Genomic DNA, 18814 nt, shown 5'->3' on the forward strand with positions numbered 1-18814 from the left:
AAGGTAGATGTGTTGGCATCGAGTGACGAGGGCAACAGGCCAGATGCGCAAATTTCAGGAGACGAACAATAACAATGTGTCATAGCGCTTGTGTAGCTTTGGTTCTCTTCAGGCAGCCCCATGGAGCTGATGGCGAAGCCGGATGTATTTTCGAGACGCCGTAGAGGAACGTGGACCTGGAATTAGGGCTGAGCGTGCCTGGCTCGCGGAGCTGAAACGGGGCTGAGGCTTGTGCCAAGAGCGTCTCCACCAATGAAAATGAGAGTTGGGTTGATTGAGGTCGGATAAAACCAATAGGAACAGAAGTCAGAGTGGAGTCCTTTCGCTCGATGCTGGGAACGGTTTCCTGTTCTGATTTCGACACCGAAATTGGAAATCCCATGCCAAAGGGTCCCCATTTTGTGGGGAGAATATTAGACACGACTTCAGCCCTGCCCTCGTACCGGTCCTCAAACGATCTTCAAGACCTTGGCAACCCAGCTCGACATGGTCAACGCTGCAGTCGTCCCCGCGAAGACAATCAGTGGCCCAAAGCTCCCGGAGTAGGCGCCTGCAGCTCCTTTCCATCCTGCGACGCTGCCATGCAACAGTGCTTCACTGAGAGGACCACACGCCACGTTCCCGATCCCTCTGCCGCCGCCGAGAAGTCCCATCATACTCCCCAGGTCTGCTCTCCCCGTGTCTCCGCCTGGGGTAACACGACGGAATTCTTGGGCAGCGCCAGCAAATACAGCCGTGAAGCCTCCCGCAAAGAACCCATAGCACAGCGTAAAGGCAATTAAAAGGCCAGTGGAAGATGATGCAAGGCCCCAAAGAAGGAAGATGGCCAATGTGGAACCCATCGAGGAAATCAGGATGACCGTGTATACAGGGACTTTGTCTGACAGAGCCGAGAGAAACATGACGCCAGGGACTTGTGCAATGTTGAGCAGTGATACGAGGAGTGAGCCTGAATGAAGACCGTTGATGCGTGCATAAGCTGTCATCGATTGGTCAGTCACTGGTTTATTTGTCAGTGGTGTGCTTACTTGGAAGGTAAAGCTGAGGAATGAAATATCCCAAGCCTTGGATGATGTTGCAGATCTCGATGACCCAAAATTGTCTTGTCTTGACAAACCCAAATCCAGCAACTATAGCACGTGCTGGCGCCCGGTGTGTTCTGGAAGGGGGAATACGCGATTTGACGAAGAACAGAAACGGAGCGATCAAGATGAACTACAAAGTACGAGGTGCCGAGTTAGCAGCTGAGAGGAAAACGAGCTGGGTCGAGAACGTACCAGAGCGATAGCCCATCCCCGCAAGAAGGTCTCGACACCATACCTGCTCAGACCCCATTGAAGCACCAAGGGACCTGCCAAACCTCCACAGCCCGAGCCAGCCCACATGACCCCATAGGCGAACCCTTTGCGGCGGACGAACCACTCGTCGATGAAACTGTAAATGGGATAATAGACGAGATTGCCGCCGACGGCGTACATAATTCCCTGGGTAAGCACGAGGTGCCAGCTTTTGGTAGCAAAACTCGAGATGAAGACGGCCAGGACGACAATGGGCAGGCCAACGAACAAACTTCGACGCAGGAACATCGGCCATCTCTGGAAGGCGAGGAACACAAATGGCGCACCCAAGTACAGGATTCCCTGGCAATTTGCATCAGACTAGCAGAGTTCCATTCAGTGAACGGGGTGTACAACATACCGAACATGTTGTCCCGATGGCGGAAATACCTGCGGGGTGTTGAGATAAAGGCGGGTGCGTCGAATAATAATCTTGAAGCACGCCGAAAGAGAAGGGAAAGCCTGGAAAAGCAGCGTCAGCCAGGGTGCTTTCAACCAGGAGCGACATGTTCTCACCCCAGAGAAGCGTCTCAATACAAAAACTGCCGGAGAGGAAGAGCCATGCTGCCCTTCCACCATCGACTGGAGGCAGAGACGTGGTCTCATGGGCCTCAATTGGAGCGGTAATTTGTCGGTTGCCAACATATTCTCCCAGCTCTGTCGCAGAGGTGCCAGTACGGGAAGTCATCGTGGTTGAGTATGTCTGGACTCTGTAACTGTAGTCTATTTAGACAGTCGTCAAAAGAAAGATGGATCTCTGGACAGCGAATATGAGCTTGACCAACGCTTTGTGTGGTAGGGCTTCGTTACTAGCGTGACTGTCATCGCTTTACCTGATCAGCCTGTTCGTTAGTCATAGTCAGCCGAGGCTTGGATCGCGTTCCAGGCCCATCTCGGTGTCCCGCTGCCAAGAACCGGGAATCTGAAGTCTAACGTGGCCTCGCAGCTGTTTCTTCCATCTATCCTGCGTCTACCATTCACAAAGCGGCCTCATAATTTGCCATTATCCTTTTCTCCTGCTTCTCAGCTAGCGATGGGACCCGTGAAGGGCTCATGGGCTTCCCGGATGGCGTCCCTATCTCGCTTCTGGCACCCGTCATATGCCTTTGATTATCTTGGGTTTGTCCTACTCGTCATCACGTTATTTTTGGTTGGTCCCTTACAACAAGCATCAGGGAGAGATAGCTGACGATATGGAGGTGCGCTACTTCCTGGAGCCTGTGCAACAAATGTTTCGACTAGACGACCACGCGATCCAATATCCATACGCCAGCGTCCAACGTGTCTCTTCTCGGGAGAACACCTTGATTGCTGGAGCAGTTCCCCTGCTAGTCCTGGTCATTTGGGCAATTATAGCAAGACCGGGCGTGCACAAGGCACACGTCACCATCCTTGGACTGTTCTTTAGCGTCTACCTGACATCTCTGATTACGGACATCATTAAAAGTGCCATAGGCCGTCCGCGGCCCGACTTGATTTCTCGCTGCCAGCCTAAGCCGGGAACGCCGGGATATGCTTTGGTTACCATTGCTGTCTGTACGCAACCCGATCTTCGTACCCTTCTAGATGGCTGGCGCAGTTTTCCGAGTGGCCACAGCAGCTGGGCATTTTCCGGCCTTGGATATCTAAGCTTGTTCCTGGCTGGTCAGATGCACGTTTTTCGACCGCGTACCGACCTCGCCAGTATTCTCCTTTTCCTGGCACCGCTAGTTTGTGCAGCATTGGTGGCGATGTCGCGGCTAGCAGACTACCGACACGATATATGGGACGTTTCCTCCGGCAGTCTGCTGGGCCTGGTGATCGCATACACGACCTATCGACGAGACTATCGGCCACTCACACACCCAGATTGTGATGTACCATACATCAAAAAGGCGGAACAGTCCTTGCCCCGAGCAGCGACACCCCAATTTGGCAGTCCGGAGCAACAGCAGCATCTGCTTGCAGCTGAAGACACTGAAGACATAGAACTCCTTGAAACATTCCGCATCGACGATGATGAAGCCAGCGGTCGTCAAGACATTGAATTGGGCTACGATACCGATCAAGCCACGAAGCACGATGCTACGCGCACATATAATCGCTCATCAAGACGCTCTTCGAAGCTCAAGAGCCTTGAGAATTCGTCTATACCAAACCGCCGTGGGAAACTGCGCTATTGGGCAGGTCGCCATGTTGTCTCAAGATCTCGAAAACTTCTCGTCCGGAAATTGAGGGAATCATCTCTGATGAAAGCGGCCTTGATGTTATTGTAAGTCTATAACTCTGCTGCCCCAAGCTCAAATCAGCTGAAACATAACAGAGGAGTAGTTCAGGGCATCTCATCCTTGAACTCCTTTCTTGGGGCGGTGTTCCCCGACGGTCTGGATCTGATCTCTGGCCCGTTCAAAGAGACCCTTCGACTCAGCGATGGAAGCCTAGAACGCCTCACCGCCGGTGTTCAGCCCATCATGTGTCATTCCCATGACGATTATTTTCGGGCCGAGCCTCTTTACCGAGCTATTCGGGCTGGCTGTACGAGCGTCGAAGCCGATCTTTGGCAAGTCGACGATGAACTCTATGTCGCACGCACAATTGCCGGGATACGCCAGAATCGAACCCTGAAGACCTTATATCTGGACCCGCTACAGGACATTCTCAGCCACCAAAATCGAGTCGCAGACTTTGTTGGGTCCACGGCGAGCGAAGTCAATGGCATTTTTTCGGCCGATCCAAAGCAGTCGCTCGTGCTGCTGGTCGAGTTCAAAAACAATCCCGACATGATATGGCACCGGCTATCGGCCGACATTGCACCACTCCGTGAACGCAACTATTTGAGTTATTTCAACGGAACGGCGGTTGTGCCCGGCCCTGTGACGATTGTTGCGTCCGGAAGCGCACCGTTCAATTGCGTGGTTCAAAGTTCGACTTATCGAGACATCTTCTATGATGCGCCGTTGGATTTAATGTCCTCTTTACCAACCCGGCTGCTATCGTCCAATTCCTCAACCTATGAAAAAACCCCGTCCAGCGCAGGGGTAGATCACGAGGATCTCTCTCCTTATCCACAGAACCCGGACGTCTACTCTCCGGCCAACTCCTATTTTGCTTCCACATCCTTCATCAAGTCCATTGGATATCCGTGGCACTCTTCATTATCCCAGGTGCAGCTCGACCGCATCCGCAAGCAGATCAGCGGGGCCCATTCTCGCGGCCTGAAGGTCCGATACTGGGGAATCCCGGCGTGGCCTGTTGGGCTGCGAAATTATGTCTGGCGGGTGCTAGTCCGGGAAGGGGTAGATTACTTGAGCGTCGACGTTATCGATGCCGCGACGAAAGAGAATTGGGGCCCGAGGAAGGGCGGATGGGGCAAGAAGTGGTGGCAATAAATGGAGACCGGTACAGAGATTGCCGACACATTGACGGATCAAACCTTGACCTTCTACAACGATAACGAGGGAACTTCTGCCAGGAGGCTGTACAACGCCCTCTACCACCGGTCTCCACGACGTCGAAACACTCGACCCAAGGACTTGGCTTTTTGCCTGATAAGTATCATCTGCCTTGAAATCCGTTCACAGAACTTCTTCGAAGTTGGAAATGCGTCTGGACAATTTCCTCGTGGTCTGGGTCGACCCTGGAAACGACAGATGTGAAGCTTATCCTCGCGAATAGTCCTCTTAGGCCTTCAATGGACATCTTTTTTTCTTGGGGGAAAGGACGACGGTCGATAGCCTGCCACATCACTTTAGTGGACGAGGTCATGAAAGCCGGAAGACGGAGGAAGAACGCGCCACGTATACAGAATACTGTGCCGAGGGACATATCTTTGTTGTTCTCGATACTCAAGAATTACAGCGGACAACAGAAAGAGGGTACGCTGAGTAAGAGATACGCAACAATCCTGTCGCAGAGCTGGCTTTGTGCTTCAGGTTGGCAGGTTCAACCTCGTAGTTGACCTTCTAACAGCATGGCTACATCAGGAGGGGTACTCAGTTCCTCATCAGGGTCGACCTAAATTCGTGTCCGTCGTCCAGGCATGTAGCATGAGGATTAGGCCATCGTACCGAGGAAAAATTGATCCGTGTTGAAATCCTCGTCCAGCATGAAGTCGGGCGGGAATCCGGTCCCGAAGCCGCCAGGATATAGAGGTCCTCGAACGGGATTGGTGAATGAGCCGGTCAACTCCAACGTCGACACTGTGGGGGCAATCATGAAAGACGAGGCATCCATGATCAGGTCGGAGCCTTGTCGGACGTCCCTTTCGGCAGCCGAGATAGAGGCACTCGCGCCCGCCAACTGGGATGGCGAGCAGCCATGGTGATCGCTGCGGGCTCGGCCCTTGGTGCCCACCTGGCGGAGGGAAGCCATGTATGTGGCGGCAAGGGAGCTTTGTTGGCACCCGTCATCGAGGAATCTCATCCCCATCTCGAGCACCTCGTCCTCGCCGGATTCGCCGAGCGAGTCCAGCTTGGTCTTGTCGAGAGTTTGGAGGCATTGGAGGACGCCCATGGACGAAAAGACATCTTGAACGCGGCCAGTTAGATGAGCAGCCAGTATTGGTAGAAAATTTGACTCACAGTGTAGATTTTGGAAGAGCGAACTGATCAGTCGCCGAGAGTGAAATGTGTTGATCAGGCGAATCGTCTGCCGAGCGGCGGCGATGCATGCGCGCGAACAGTTGACCGCAATGGCACGCTGGAATTCGTCTATGGGCTCGTCACGGCAGAAGAGCAGAAAAGCCTGTCGATGGAGGATTGAGCGAAGGACGAGGGCTCTAGACGTTAGTTGTCAGCTCCAACGGGAAAGCAATGGGACGATGCCGGTTCAAACACACCTAACTCGAAGATTGTTTTGCAGTCGTTGAAGAGTGATGTCTTCTGAAGCTGTTCGGTGAAAGGCGAGATGCGGAGGATGGCTCTTTTCCCATACAGTGAGCTCACCATCGAGCTTCACCGTGTTTGCCAACAAGGACGATATCTCCTCGGCGATCGCGGCCTCTGAACGTTGACGGTGCAGTTTTCTCGGCTTCAGGTACAGGTGCCGCAGCGTGTCTTCCATGATCATTGTCAGTTTGGTGGCCCGTACAAAGAACTCAATGTATGAAGGCTGGCCATCCGGTTGTGTGGGAGCCTTGGCTTCGTCTTGAATGTATGCGTCGTCAACGAGGAGAGGAAGAGTCACTTCCAGACCGTCGTCTGTTCGAATCGCCGGCGGTCGACCGAATCGAAAGCTGAGAGTCCGGTCGAGATTGAAACACCCCCACCAGATGCGTTTCCTCATTTCCTTTTCGATGTGCCCGACGCCGAAGCGCGCGGGGTCCATGTGAAGACCGATGCCGTAGGCCATGCGAATCATCAGGCCCACAAGGTTCCAGCACTTGTTCAGCTCGGAAGTTCCTTGAAGATAGAGACACAAAAGTAGCAGCGCTTGGACGATTTCGAGACTCCCCGTCCTGAACAAATTCGCGTAGATAATGGCCTTTGCGCGCGACATGAAGCCCGAAGCCCGGTTGGGACTTCTGTCCATGGTCGTCCCGTCAGCGAACTCCGAGCCAAGGGCAAATACGAGGTTTATCAGTCCAAACGAGAGTGCTTGCTCGCCATGTGAACTGTCGGCATTCCAGACTGACTCGTAGTCTTTGCGGAAGGATGGTTCATGGATGAAAGGATAGAGTTGATGGACGTATTTGAAGTAGCCATCCACAAGCGCGTTTGCAATGGATCTCGGGGGGAGGAGAAACCAGTCTTCCATGTCCATTGTGGGGTTGATGTTGTGGTCGTGGACCCGGTCAGTGGCACGGTTGATTTCTCGACGAGGCCGTTTCTGGGGTTGGGAGATATCCTGAATTTCGTCGTCCCCGGTGGTGCTGGCGCCATGTTTGACTTTGGACATGAACTTGAAAGTAGACGAGTCGCCCAGGTAGCCCTCCTTTTCCGATTCTGGGGTCAATTCCCTGGTCGACCACTGGGTTTGACCCCCTAATACGGCACTGACACTGCCGTCTCGGAAGCAGGTATAGGACACATCCGGCGCGGAATGAGGCGACGGAAATGGAAGATCATGCTCGATCGCACAGTTGAGATCATGGACCACCTTGGGTGTCGCTGATTGGGAACGATGGTCATCAGGACTCTGGCCTGAGGTTACTGACATTTGGTGTCCCTCGTTGCTCCGTTGGTCGAGGACATCTTCGTGACCGGGGTCAGTGGCCCTCAGTCGCTCGTCCAAGTACTTTCGAATTCTGGCAGATGCGACGGGTCAGTAAAACGAGATTCAGCTCGACCGTGGTAACGAAGGGCCCTGACTCTCGGAGAACAATATTATTGCCCGCAGCAGAAGGCGGATACTGGCACAGACTTGTACGAGTCCTGCAGCAGCCACAGGTAGGGCGATTTCCGTCGCAGCGAATCTTTCGTCTCTTACAGCTGACACAGGCAGATCCGGCCGCGAGTCGAGTCTTGCCGCCACCTCCTGCCATAATGGATCGGGCTTCAGCAGGAGTCCACAATAGCTTATGGAAGTGTGCCAGTTGGAAGAATCGAGGCAGGAGGAGAGAAGGATGAATGAACTGGGTCTATGGAATGAAGCCCGATTCAATCGTTCGCATGTTCGTTTGTGATTGCGGGGTTAAAGCTTGAGATCCTATCGCCCTAACTCTCACACTTGTCTAAGTTCCAGCGGGTTGGATACATTTCCGATACCCGACTCTCGGCTAGTACTAAAGCGCGAAACTGGGACAATCTAGAGTGTCTGTTGTCGAACCCATTCTCTCTCTTGTATGATCCACGACGAGCAGAACCAACTCGGGTCACTTCATTGAATCTATCAAAAGAAAGAAAGAAAGAGAGCCAAGGTGAAGATGGAATAAAGAAGTGCGCAAGGGCGTGAGGAGAATCTACATGAACCTCGACTGGGGTATATAGAATCATACTCTGCTAACGGCCCGAGCGCCCTCTTTGTATCACGACAAGGCTGAAAAGTTAAGGTCTGAATACAACCAGATCAGGCCGCGAAGTATTTTTCTCCGAAGCTGATGGCTTACTATGGCTTGTTTGTGGCTGACAAGGCTATATCCGGTGCAGACATCCTCTGCTTTCTTGGGCCGTCAAAGACTGGTTCGTCACTATCCGCTCCCAGAGTGACGTGCACCAGCTAAGACCGCATGGAGCGGCAGGAGGGACATCTTTGAACTGACTTGTGAATATCAACAACACGATCCTAAGCTTCGGTCACCTGAATTCGCACGGGATAGAAAGCGGATTCTGGCAATGTCATCGACATCGGCAGCCCATCGAAAGCGGAGGTGGAAGACGAAGGACGGAGGCGGCTGCCAGCCCTTTGAGCCGTTGCCATTCTCGGCTGGTGAGCCGTCGAACCGAGAATACGAGCCGTGGGACTGAGAAAGCCAACCGAACCGAGCCTTACAGGAGAAAAGAAAAGCTCCATGCGAGAAGTCTCTTCACTCAAGCGAGGCACCGATCGGTAATCCCCACTTCGTCCCAGGCTCACTTTGTAGAAGGGTGCAAGTCTCTCTAGGATGGTTGGTCGTTGCCGATAACTTATTCCCCGATTTAGACAACAACAGAAAGCCAAGCATAGCTTCCGCCGTCCTACTTCACCCTCCTGCTACTCTGCCGTGCGTCAAAGGTAGGGCCACGTAACTAACCCTGTATACATATACCCTTCTCGGGAGCGTAAAGACGATGTGCTTTGCTGAGGCTGTTTACACGGGCTTACTGTCAGACGTCTAGACACGCCTGGGTAGGCAGTTGGCCGTCCGTTCGCATCTCGGGATTCCACAAAATTCCTCTCCACGGCCCCCGCCCGAGCCAACGTCTTGTGGACCACGGAACGTCGCTGCCAGCGGCCAGCCCGCCCAGATCTCATCTTCTAGCGAAGCCAGCTGGGTCTACAACGCCCGGGCTTATATCCAGCCTCGACATCACCAAGAAGCAAGCTAACTCGCAAGGCTATGTCCTGTTTATTTCCAAACTCCCTTTGTCACAGCGTCAGACTACAAAGACCCCGGTCATCCACACTCCTGGAACTTCGCCTCTCTCTTTTTCTTGAGTGATGACCAACTCATCGACCTGCACACAACAGAATACAATGTCCTCCAAAGTCCAAGATGTGGAGGAATGCCATGTTGATGCCAGCACTGGCTCCTCTGTTGACGAAAAGGTCAGCACCCTCCATATCGAGGGTGTCCATGAAACCGCCGAAACAGGCCACGCCGCCACCGACAAGTTCGTTGTCTCACCTTCTGCGATGTGCGGCTTGATGCTAAAGCTGTCCCCAGATATGGCAACCCTCTCTTGACCTTCGACCCCAAGGCGGAAGCCAAATTGCGCTTGAAGATCGACTTGTATGTCGTGCCCACTGTTGCTCTACTTTACTTGTTTTGTTTCATCGATCGAGCCAATATCGGTGAGTGACGCTTTCTCCATTCTGGCTGGTCAAAGTTAGGCACTAATCCCTGCGAATCAACAGGCAATGCCAGACTTGCCGGATTCGAAAAGGATCTGGGTTTGAAAGGCTTTGACTACAACACAGTCCTTTCTGTCTTTTACATCTCCTACATCGTCTTCGAACTGCCCGCAAATATGCTGTGCAAATACATCGGCCCAGGCTGGTTTATTCCCGCAACCTCTCTCGGTTTCGGCATCTTATCTCTCTGCAATGCCTTTGTCCGAGATATCTCCTCAGCGGCCGCCGTCCGCTTCCTCTTGGGCATCTTCGAGGCAGGCATGATGCCCGGTATCGCCTACTACCTATCTCGATGGTACCGCAGGAGTGAGCTAGCCTTCCGGTTAGCTTTGTACATTGTCACCGCGCCCCTTGCAGGTGCATTCGGGGGCCTCCTGGCATCCGCGATCTTGAAACTCGACAGTTTTGGCAGTCTTCACACCTGGCGCATGATCTTTGCGATTGAAGGGATCATCACGTCTTGTCTATCTATCCTGGCCTTTTTCACCTTAACGGACCGACCCCAGACAGCCATATGGTTAACGCAGGAGGAGAAAGACTTAGCTGTTGCCCGCGTCAAGTCTGAGCGCGTTGCCACTACCGAAGTCCTGGATAAAATCGACGTTCCTAAGGTTATGCGAGGCATACTTAGCCCGGTTACGCTCGCTACATCTTTTATCTTCCTCTTCGACAATATTACGGTTTCCGGTCTCGCGGTCTTCGCTCCAACTATTGTCAAGTCCATTTATCCCGATAAATCGGTGATCTCACAACAACTCTACACCGTACCACCGTATGCCGTTGGCTCCTTTTTCTGCCTCCTGATTCCCTGGCTTTCCTGGCGCTATGACAGACGAATTATTTTCCTCATCATCTGCGCTCCGTTCATTATGACTGGATACGCCATGTTCCTAGGCAGCACTGCCGCCCATGTCCGATACGCCGCAACTTTCCTCATTGCTACCGGCGCCTTTTCCTATGGCGCGCTTTGCAACGCGGTGGTCGCCGCAAACGTGGTCTCGGACACCGCTCGCTCCGCGGCAATTGGCACGAATGTGATGATCGGGAACGTCGGCGGCCTGATATCTACCTGGTCGTACCTCCCGTTCGACGCGCCAAACTATCATATCGGGAACGGGTTAAACCTGGCAACTTCCTCGTGCATCTTTATCTGCTCCATCCTTCTCCTCATCTGGGTATGGAGGGACAATAAGCGTCGAGCAAACGTCGATCTGGAGGAGCAATTGGAACGGTTGAGCGAGTTGTCAGTCAAACAGATCCAGGATCTCGACTGGAAACACCCTGCCTTCAGATGGAGGCCATGAATGGGAGGGTGTGCTTGTGCAAGCAACGAGTCGCGACGCTTTGGGGGAGGTGAGAGGGACAGTCGCGTGATCCAAGCCTTCGATGGAGGCCACCATAAACGTCAATGAAAGTCTCTCGGTAGATTGTAAAGGCTCGGTTTCTGCGGTGGCCGGAACGGTTCGGCTCATAACCGAATCAAGAGAATGCTACCTACAGACATTGCAACAACTCAGCCTGTTCGTAGATATCTTTGAGAGCCTTTGAAGCTGCCCGAGGTTGCAATGTGACTGAAATTTCTCTCAAGGGCTTTCGTTGTCGGTATCTGCTTTTGTTTCGGGATCGCACCTCTCTGATTCGAGAGCTTCTGCTTGCACGACATCGAGTAATTCGAGTGTTTCAATTATTTGACGTACCCTGTACAAGACGACGACGTAGGTGATATATAGTCTTGGTTAATCCAGGGCATCATGGTGCTCTGTCTGCTTGAAATTGAGACCCGAACGTTTTGGTCCTCTGGATAGTGACCTTGGACGTCTCACAGAGAATCACCCTTGGCAAGCAGGTGAATTCTGTATTTTCTTCAAGGCAGAGTATAGAAGGAGCATCACAATACCCTAGGAGACGCGGTAAGGCGATGGACTACAGCATTTATAACAAAGTACCTGATAGATGGACTTGCCCATCACATACCAAGCAGGACTAGGCGCCTACAAGAGATGAACCCTGGGAACCTGTACATGGTTTCCATCAATGCTAAATTTGTTCGTCACTCCCCTTCCGCCTTTGGCCCTTTGCGACCACCACTCATGACCGTCTAGTCAGTTTCATACCGTACTCCGTGGGGGCGACCACCGAGAAGTCGTAATATTGATACTTGGGCCTCCCACCGAGATACCTCATCCCGTGCTTTTCCAATTCCATGTCGTACCCGATGAGCAACTTCGCCAGCATCAGCTTCAGTTGGTTGACGGCCAGAAAACGGCCCGGGCAAGCCTGATTGCCGAGACCGAAGCCGAGCGAGTCTGTCGTCGTCATGCCCATCTTCAAGGCGCTTTCGCCCGCCTTGTTGCTCTCGCGCAAGCGCAGGTACCGGTGGCCGTCGAAGGAGTCGGAGTCCACGCCGAAAGTGTCGGGGTCGGTGGCGATGGCCGCCGTGGCTGCGGAAGTCATGGTTCCTTTGGGAAGAACCGTTCCCGATACTTTGAATCTATAATCCTGGGTTACCACGCGGTTCATGGTCACTGTGCCAACCCAATGTTAGCCATGCGTTGTGTATTTCTAGAAAGGAAGACGGAATGGTGTGGGTCTTACGCAGGAAGATAGGAGTCAGCCGCTGGCTCTCCTTCAGGAAGCAATCGAGTTTGTAGAGTGCGTCGATGTCGACCGACCCATCAGGGCGTTGGGCTGCCTTGGCTTCTTCCCTTAACTCGTCCAGGTATTGGGGTTGACTTAATAGGTCGACCAGGGCGATCGTGATGGTCTTCGCCGTGGTGTGGATCGAAGCAATCACCGTGCGCATCATGGTGTCCGAAAAGTCTGGCAGACTGACGTCCTTGGGAGCACCTCCCCAAAGCCATTCATACCCTAGAATGCTGCCGTGCCTGGGCTTCTCGTCGGCACGCAAGAGGTCCTGCGCCTTGAGCTCCTCGTAGATGGGTTTCAATTGTGTTTTCACGTATTGCCTGCTTTGTCGTAACCTTCGGACACTGGGGATAAAAGGGGCCACGATGGAGGCTAGATATGGAGGATATGCCCGGACATCGTCAGCAGACTGGTATCGGCTGATTGAAAAGTCGCAGGCTTGTCGGATCCATTCAGGGTCGTCAGCCAACCTTCCCACGAGGAGCGAGTTTGTAAAGGTGGCGACAGCGGGGACAAAGAATTCCATAAAGTTGATCGATATCGACCTCTTAATGTCTTGGGGCAGTCTCTTGGATAAGTAATTGTCCATACGGCGGTCGAGAGCCTGTGTAATTTCGGCCAGATTCTGGTGAATTCCGACCCTCAGTGCTTTGCCGAGCCATGGTCCTCGGGGCGGAGCACCAGTGTAGTCCTGTGCGAAGATGACGGTGGCGGCCAGCATCCAGCTAAACACATTATTGGATAAATGTTTGATTTCTTCGAGGTAGTCCTTGGGTAGGACGACCCGATATTTCACAGAGTATCCCCCAATTGGTATGGGGACTTTAAACGGTTGTCCGTCCTTGTTGTATTTGCGATAGCCCGACTCGAGTAACGTCTTGAGATCGCTGATATAGCGGGTCCTGGAATTGTCGCCGTCCGGGAAATCGTGGGTTGGGATGTGATTCAATTCGCGAGACTTGCGCCAGTTTTCGTAGGCCTTGTATAATGCGAGGGAAGGGAGTAGCAGACCCAACGCCACAATCACGAGGGGATACATAATGGCAATGTGGATAAGAGTATTGTAACCCTCGTAGAGGGAATGGCAAAGCTGATGAACAAAAGGTTGTAAATCTGGCGTGGAAATAAAAGACCTTTGGCAGGAATATCCCTAGGCTAGTCACAGGGAAAACTTGATATGTCTTTCGCCTATTCATCAGATAGCCAAAAACTCGGACGAAATAAAAATCTACCGGACACTTACACGTTTTTTAGTCAAGATAAGAAAAGCTGTTCACCCCGGTGACCCTTTCGGAGTCAAATACGGCTGGAGAAAAACTGGCTTCCCTGGCACGGCATGTATGGCACCGTGCCGTCGAAGTTGTATCCTGCAGGAGTCTGAAAGCGGCTCTCAGTACAGATACTGTTTAGCTGAACCAACCTCCGCCATGGAGATTCCTCGTGGCCCGCCCTTCGTCGGGAGGTTAAAGTGTGGCGATCCATTCCTTCCAGGAGAGGGGGCTGAGCTCCATCGACTTCACGGCTCGAGGTTGCGTTGTGCGGGCTGACCACCCGCGACCGAGCCGAAGCAGCCCTCTAGCCGTTCATCTAGACCTGCCGTCAGTCGCAGGTGCCGATCGGGTCGTCCTCTCACCTTTCGACGGTCTTCGGGAAAAAGAGCAGCATCAACATTCTGAAGACCGGGCCATCTAAGCAATCACATTCGACTTCACCGCCGTCTCGAGAAGTAGGAGACCCCGATTAGATGATACGTGGAAGTCAAATGCCGAGAGAAGTAGCCTCGCACATATTAAGCAGATCAAGGGTTGACAATCCTTCAGAGATCTCTTTTAATCTGCTAGGAACTCCGACCAAATAACATTCCAATTAGTGCCACATGCTGATCTACTTGGGCGGATTCCGGAGAGCTCTTGTATTAACACTGCTATTTGTATACCAATGATCAATTAAGGCCTGAGTATGCCTATTCTTGGGTGAACCAATATCGTTGTTCAAGTATCTGTTGAGCTTCCCTATTCAGTTTACTAAAGTGACAAGTCCAGTTCCCTCTTCTAGCTGCTTTGCTCGTCATCTTAGCAAACTCTTTGCCAACGTTCATCGGAAGTAGATTTTCAAACCCATGCTTAACCCGACGTCAATGCTTCTGTCGCACGACTTACAAGATCTGTGGTCCTATTTAACATATTCCCATGGTTAACCATTGCGGTCAGCGGACTTTACCTTCCAGATGATCCATAAAGTCCTTCTCTGGGTCATGACCCCAGAGAAGTGCCTGATGGTTTTGGTCTCCTCTGACACGTTATCAGTCCTTGTTATCCTGCTGTAGAAAGCTGATATACGCGGCTTCCGCAACTTACAGCAGATCTGGATTTTCGCCACCTCGAGCGATCGCCCGGAACCTGTTGTCTCGATCCTGTTGCTCTGGTCCATCTTCGTAATGCAGAACGGTACGAGTTGTCGCAGCGTTGTCAGCAATCCCTTCCGCCCGTCCTTTCCTGGACAGTTCGTATGCCTTGAGCATGGTGGGGATACTGTGTTTGGAGCCGACGTTGTTCAAAGCGAGACATAAGACCCCGGCATCTTCTACGGCCTGAGCAGCCCCTTGAGCGACGTATGGCAACCTGTACCCAGTTAATCAGCTCATATCGTGTCAACTGGGCTGGAAGGTCGACTTACATCGGATGGCAAGCATCCCCCAGCAGAGCCAACTTGCCCATTGTCCAGGTAGGTAGGTTTTCGTGATCGCATAACTGCCACTTCAAGATATTTTCATCTGGTACCAAATCGAGCAACTTACGCAGCCGCCTGGAGCAGATGGAATCAGCGTACATTACCGATTGAGGCAAAAGGGCGACTGACTCTGGGTCCCATGCTCCAAAATGATCCATAATCTCTTGTTTGGACGCCGTTGCATCCCACGACTCGATTGAACCTACCGTATCAGGATGACAGAGAACCTCGGCCAGATTTAGAAAATGGTTGAAATAGATTGGAATGTCTCACTGTACCATGTTATACAAGCTGTGGTCACGTATAGGGAAGCCTTGAACATGACGTCCGGGGCCGATCCATCGTGTTGCAACGGGGGTCTTGACAAACTCGATTAATTTTTGATCCTGTATCCTTTGCAGAGGAATCATGACGCGAAAGGCGGCGTCTCCGGTTGGCCTGGCCCTGTCTGTCAGGCCGAGCTTCTGATAAAGAACCTTTCGACATGTCGATTTCACCCCTATGTTACAGGTCAGCCACGACCTCCTCATCGACTGCAGAATTTGGGTCTTTACCATCTGCTCCAACGACCACATCCGCCTTTAGGGTGGATCCATCACTCAAGGTTACTGAAGGGCCTTCCGTGTCAATATTCATCACTCTACTGTTCACCTTTACCGTGACGTTCGGCAGTCTGTGAATGCCCTCCGTTATGCCTTTCAGGATATCCGCGCGATGAGCCGCATACTGGGGTGACCCATGTCTTTTCTCAACCTCAGGCATCCAGGTTGCGGCGCCTAGAAACTCGCCATTCTCCCATCGGCGAAGTTCGAGTCTGCAGAGAGGCATGGTATCCTGTTTGATATATGGTTCGATTCCCCATCGTGCAAACAGTCGAGTCAAATTAGGGGTGCAGTTTATTCCTGCACCAACCTGAAGGAAAAGGAATCAATAACACGGAAGACGGGGTGCGATTGGTTGATCCGCACCTCTTTGATTACCGGGGTTGCTTCAAGAACCTCCACTGTATGTCCGGATCGTCCCAAGAAATAAGCCAGCGACAGGCCACCAAGTCCGGCGCCGACTACGATAACTTTTAGTCTGGTTTGCGCCTGGTAAAGTAATGGAGGAGCTGCTTCACTCGCTCCATTGACTTCGTTGCAGACAGGCTCGTGGATTGAACCCATGGTGATTGCCCTTTGTAATATCTCGTCTTTGCCGATTCGCAGTATTAGCTGAGCAGCTTCGTTTGCCTTCGGATGCGTACAGTCAGGCCAGTTCGATTTAATAACATTCCTCTTCCCGTGAACACATGAATGAAACACGCAATAAGGGAATTGTCCCTCTCATCTCAGGTGATGCACCAGACATTGGACTCTTGTGCACGGGTCCGAACCGTGGGTGGGTCGGAAGGCTAATCTATCGAGCCGGGCGAATGCAATTCGCTCGCGGATCGGCTTGTTAATGGTGCATCCCTCTTCCACACATGAAGTCGCCGACAAGTCTGGTATTTTGGGCTGGTGATTTCACGATAGTCTTGCCATGCAGTGAACATGTATACACCAAGAATCTGGGGAAGTATCCTTGACGGTATACGTTGGACATGCGTTGAAAAAGTCACGGAGTGACCGACTGTCAAGTCCGCCTACAGATCGATGCTCTGGTCCCTGTGTCCAAAACCAAGAAACATTTGAGAAATCTGGCTATCAACTGAGCGAAAATGACTGGCACCAAGTTTTCTCATCCAGACCCTTATTCTTATCGGATCGGCTTCGACTCGTATCAGGAGTATATTTCTATAGTCCTTAAGTGGACAACAATCGTGCTGACTCGAATCTCAGGACCGAAACCATCCAGGGGGCGCTTCCCGAGGGACAAAACTCGCCTCAGAAGGTGAATTACGGCCTATACGCTGAGAAGTTATCCGGGACAGCATTCACGGCGCCTCGACATGAGAACAAGCAGACATGGTTATACCGTATTCTGCCAGCCGCTGCCCATGAGGCCTTCGTTCCTGAAGACGCCTCAAACGATCGCATGAAGCCGGGGACAAACGAGAGCCAACTTATATATACGCCCACACAGCTTCGATGGGATCCATTCAATCTTGATAAGACAGCCGACTGGGTGCATGGACTGCATCTTTTATCCAGTGCCGGTGACCCGACCACGAAGAGTGGACTGGGCATCTTAGTCTACGCTGCCGGGAAGGATATGGGAAAGGAGGCCTTTTTCTCATCCGACGGAGATTTCTTGATCGTCCCGCAGCAAGGAGTGTTGGATATTCACACCGAATTAGGTAAGTTGGTAGTGCGGCCAGGTGAAATATGCGTGGTCCCTCGGGGTGTACGGTAAGAGAATTCCCCAAGTTCAACCACCAAAACTGATATTGATATCAGATACCGTGTAACCCTTCCAGCGGGCCCTGTGCGCGGATACGTGTGCGAGTTATACCAAGGCCATTACCAACTCCCCGAATTGGGCCCTATCGGGTCCAACGGTCTCGCTAATGCAAGGGACTTCCAAGTCCCGGTTGCATTCTTCGAAGATGACGAAGGCATACCGTCGGAGCACAAGATCTACAGCAAATTCAACAACATGCTCTTCTTGACCAAACAGGACCACACGCCATTCGATGTGGTGGCCTGGCACGGCAACTACTATCCCTACAAGTACGACCTCGGGAAATTCAACACCATGGGCACCATCTCCTTTGACCACCCTGACCCGTCGATTTTCACGGTCCTGACCGGGCCGTCTGATCACGCCGGCACCGCGATCGCCGATTTCGTCATCTTTCCTCCTCGGTGGCTCGTGGGCGAGAACACCTTCCGTCCGCCATGGTACCACCGCAACGTCATGTCCGAATTCATGGGCTTGATCCACGGAGACTACGATGCCAAAACCGGTGGCGACTTCCTCCCCGGTGGAGCGAGTCTGCACAACGTCTTTTCCGCGCACGGTCCAGACTCCGATTCGTTCGAGACCAACAGCAATATCCCGTTGAAGCCGCAAAAAGTTGGCACTACAAGTCTGGCATTCATGTTCGAGAGGTAAGTTGCCATGACAACTACCAAAACTAGTTGTACAAGGTTGAAGTCTCTAACATGCTTTTGATTTGCAGTTCGCTCATGCTGGGAGTTACTGAATGGGGCCTCAAAACTTGCCAGAAACTACAGACAAGCTATAACGAGCATAGTTGGCGACCGTTGAAGCGTCATTTCAAGAATCCCAACAAGAGCAAGTGAGATCAAAAGACTTGAGTATCGAGGATATTGAACCCGCCATCAGGGTTCGCTTCCTAACTTTCATTCGTGCTGCGAAGGAACGTTAGATTTTGACATTATAGCACATGGCATCGGTTAATACTATTAGATGTTACCCCTGGTGGCAGTGCCTTGTTGCAAATTTGTTCGTCACTCCTAAATGACTAACCTTCAAACATAACGGCCCATTGTCCTTCCAACCACTTCGCTGCTGGCCTTCTCTTTGACTCGAGCTTCCTCTGAGAAAGCCAATGTTCTAGCTTAACCGGTAGACATCTCAATCTGCACGGTCCTTTCACCTTTGCTATGTAGTAATAGGGCATATATGGGTGTCAATAGTGGGTCAGTGGCTTAGTGCAGTCTCAGAAGTTCACACAACTGGATTAC

The 18814-nt window shown here is 52.2% G+C and overlaps 5 protein-coding genes across 5 annotated transcripts; 2 read left to right on the forward strand and 3 right to left on the reverse strand.

The window, feature by feature from the left end:
* Positions 1-449: 449 nt before the first annotated feature.
* PV07_05567 (uncharacterized protein) lies at positions 450-2025 on the reverse strand (the record flags this gene model as incomplete). The annotated part of the gene is made up of 5 exons (XM_016392476.1): positions 450-979; positions 1029-1215; positions 1278-1640; positions 1699-1799; positions 1854-2025. The coding sequence occupies 5 exons, from the start codon at positions 2023-2025 to the stop codon at positions 450-452; spliced, it is 1353 nt and encodes a 450-aa protein (XP_016249995.1).
* Positions 2026-2309: 284 nt separating this feature from the next.
* PV07_05568 (uncharacterized protein) lies at positions 2310-5909 on the forward strand. The gene is made up of 3 exons (XM_016392477.1): positions 2310-2487; positions 2537-3588; positions 3640-5909. Exons 1-3 carry the CDS (start codon positions 2371-2373, stop codon positions 4703-4705), a joined length of 2235 nt encoding a protein of 744 aa, XP_016249996.1. The 5' UTR covers positions 2310-2370; the 3' UTR covers positions 4706-5909.
* PV07_05569 (uncharacterized protein) lies at positions 5370-7472 on the reverse strand (the record flags this gene model as incomplete). Its single annotated transcript, XM_016392478.1, has 3 exons — positions 5370-5842; positions 5897-6093; positions 6154-7472. 3 exons carry the CDS (start codon positions 7470-7472, stop codon positions 5370-5372), a joined length of 1989 nt encoding a protein of 662 aa, XP_016249997.1.
* Positions 7473-14658: 7186 nt separating this feature from the next.
* On the reverse strand, positions 14659-16348 carry PV07_05570 (uncharacterized protein; the record flags this gene model as incomplete). Its single annotated transcript, XM_016392479.1, has 7 exons — positions 14659-14743; positions 14810-15073; positions 15129-15257; positions 15312-15409; positions 15461-15681; positions 15737-16094; positions 16151-16348. The coding sequence occupies 7 exons, from the start codon at positions 16346-16348 to the stop codon at positions 14659-14661; spliced, it is 1353 nt and encodes a 450-aa protein (XP_016249998.1).
* Positions 16349-16881: 533 nt separating this feature from the next.
* PV07_05571 (homogentisate 1,2-dioxygenase) lies at positions 16882-18409 on the forward strand (the record flags this gene model as incomplete). The annotated part of the gene is made up of 4 exons (XM_016392480.1): positions 16882-16949; positions 17003-17512; positions 17561-18214; positions 18286-18409. The coding sequence occupies 4 exons, from the start codon at positions 16882-16884 to the stop codon at positions 18407-18409; spliced, it is 1356 nt and encodes a 451-aa protein (XP_016249999.1).
* Between the last annotated feature and the right edge of the window lie 405 nt (positions 18410-18814).

The sequence above is a fragment of the Cladophialophora immunda genome (assembly GCF_000835495.1).
Source record: "Cladophialophora immunda strain CBS 83496 unplaced genomic scaffold supercont1.3, whole genome shotgun sequence".
Taxonomy (NCBI): Eukaryota; Fungi; Ascomycota; class Eurotiomycetes; order Chaetothyriales; family Herpotrichiellaceae; genus Cladophialophora; species Cladophialophora immunda.

What these genes read in the sequence shown, in the direction of transcription:
- PV07_05568 (XM_016392477.1), top strand. Translation starts at nt 2,371, where the DNA reads ATGGGACCCGTGAAGGGCTCATGGGCTTCCCGGATGGCGTCCCTATCT. An exon ending in TCGTCATCACGTTATTTTTG is followed by an intron (nt 2,488 to 2,536) that starts GTTGGTCCCTTA and finishes GACGATATGGAG; the next exon opens with GTGCGCTACTTCCTGGAGCC. An exon ending in AAAGCGGCCTTGATGTTATT is followed by an intron (nt 3,589 to 3,639) that starts GTAAGTCTATAA and finishes GAAACATAACAG; the next exon opens with AGGAGTAGTTCAGGGCATCT.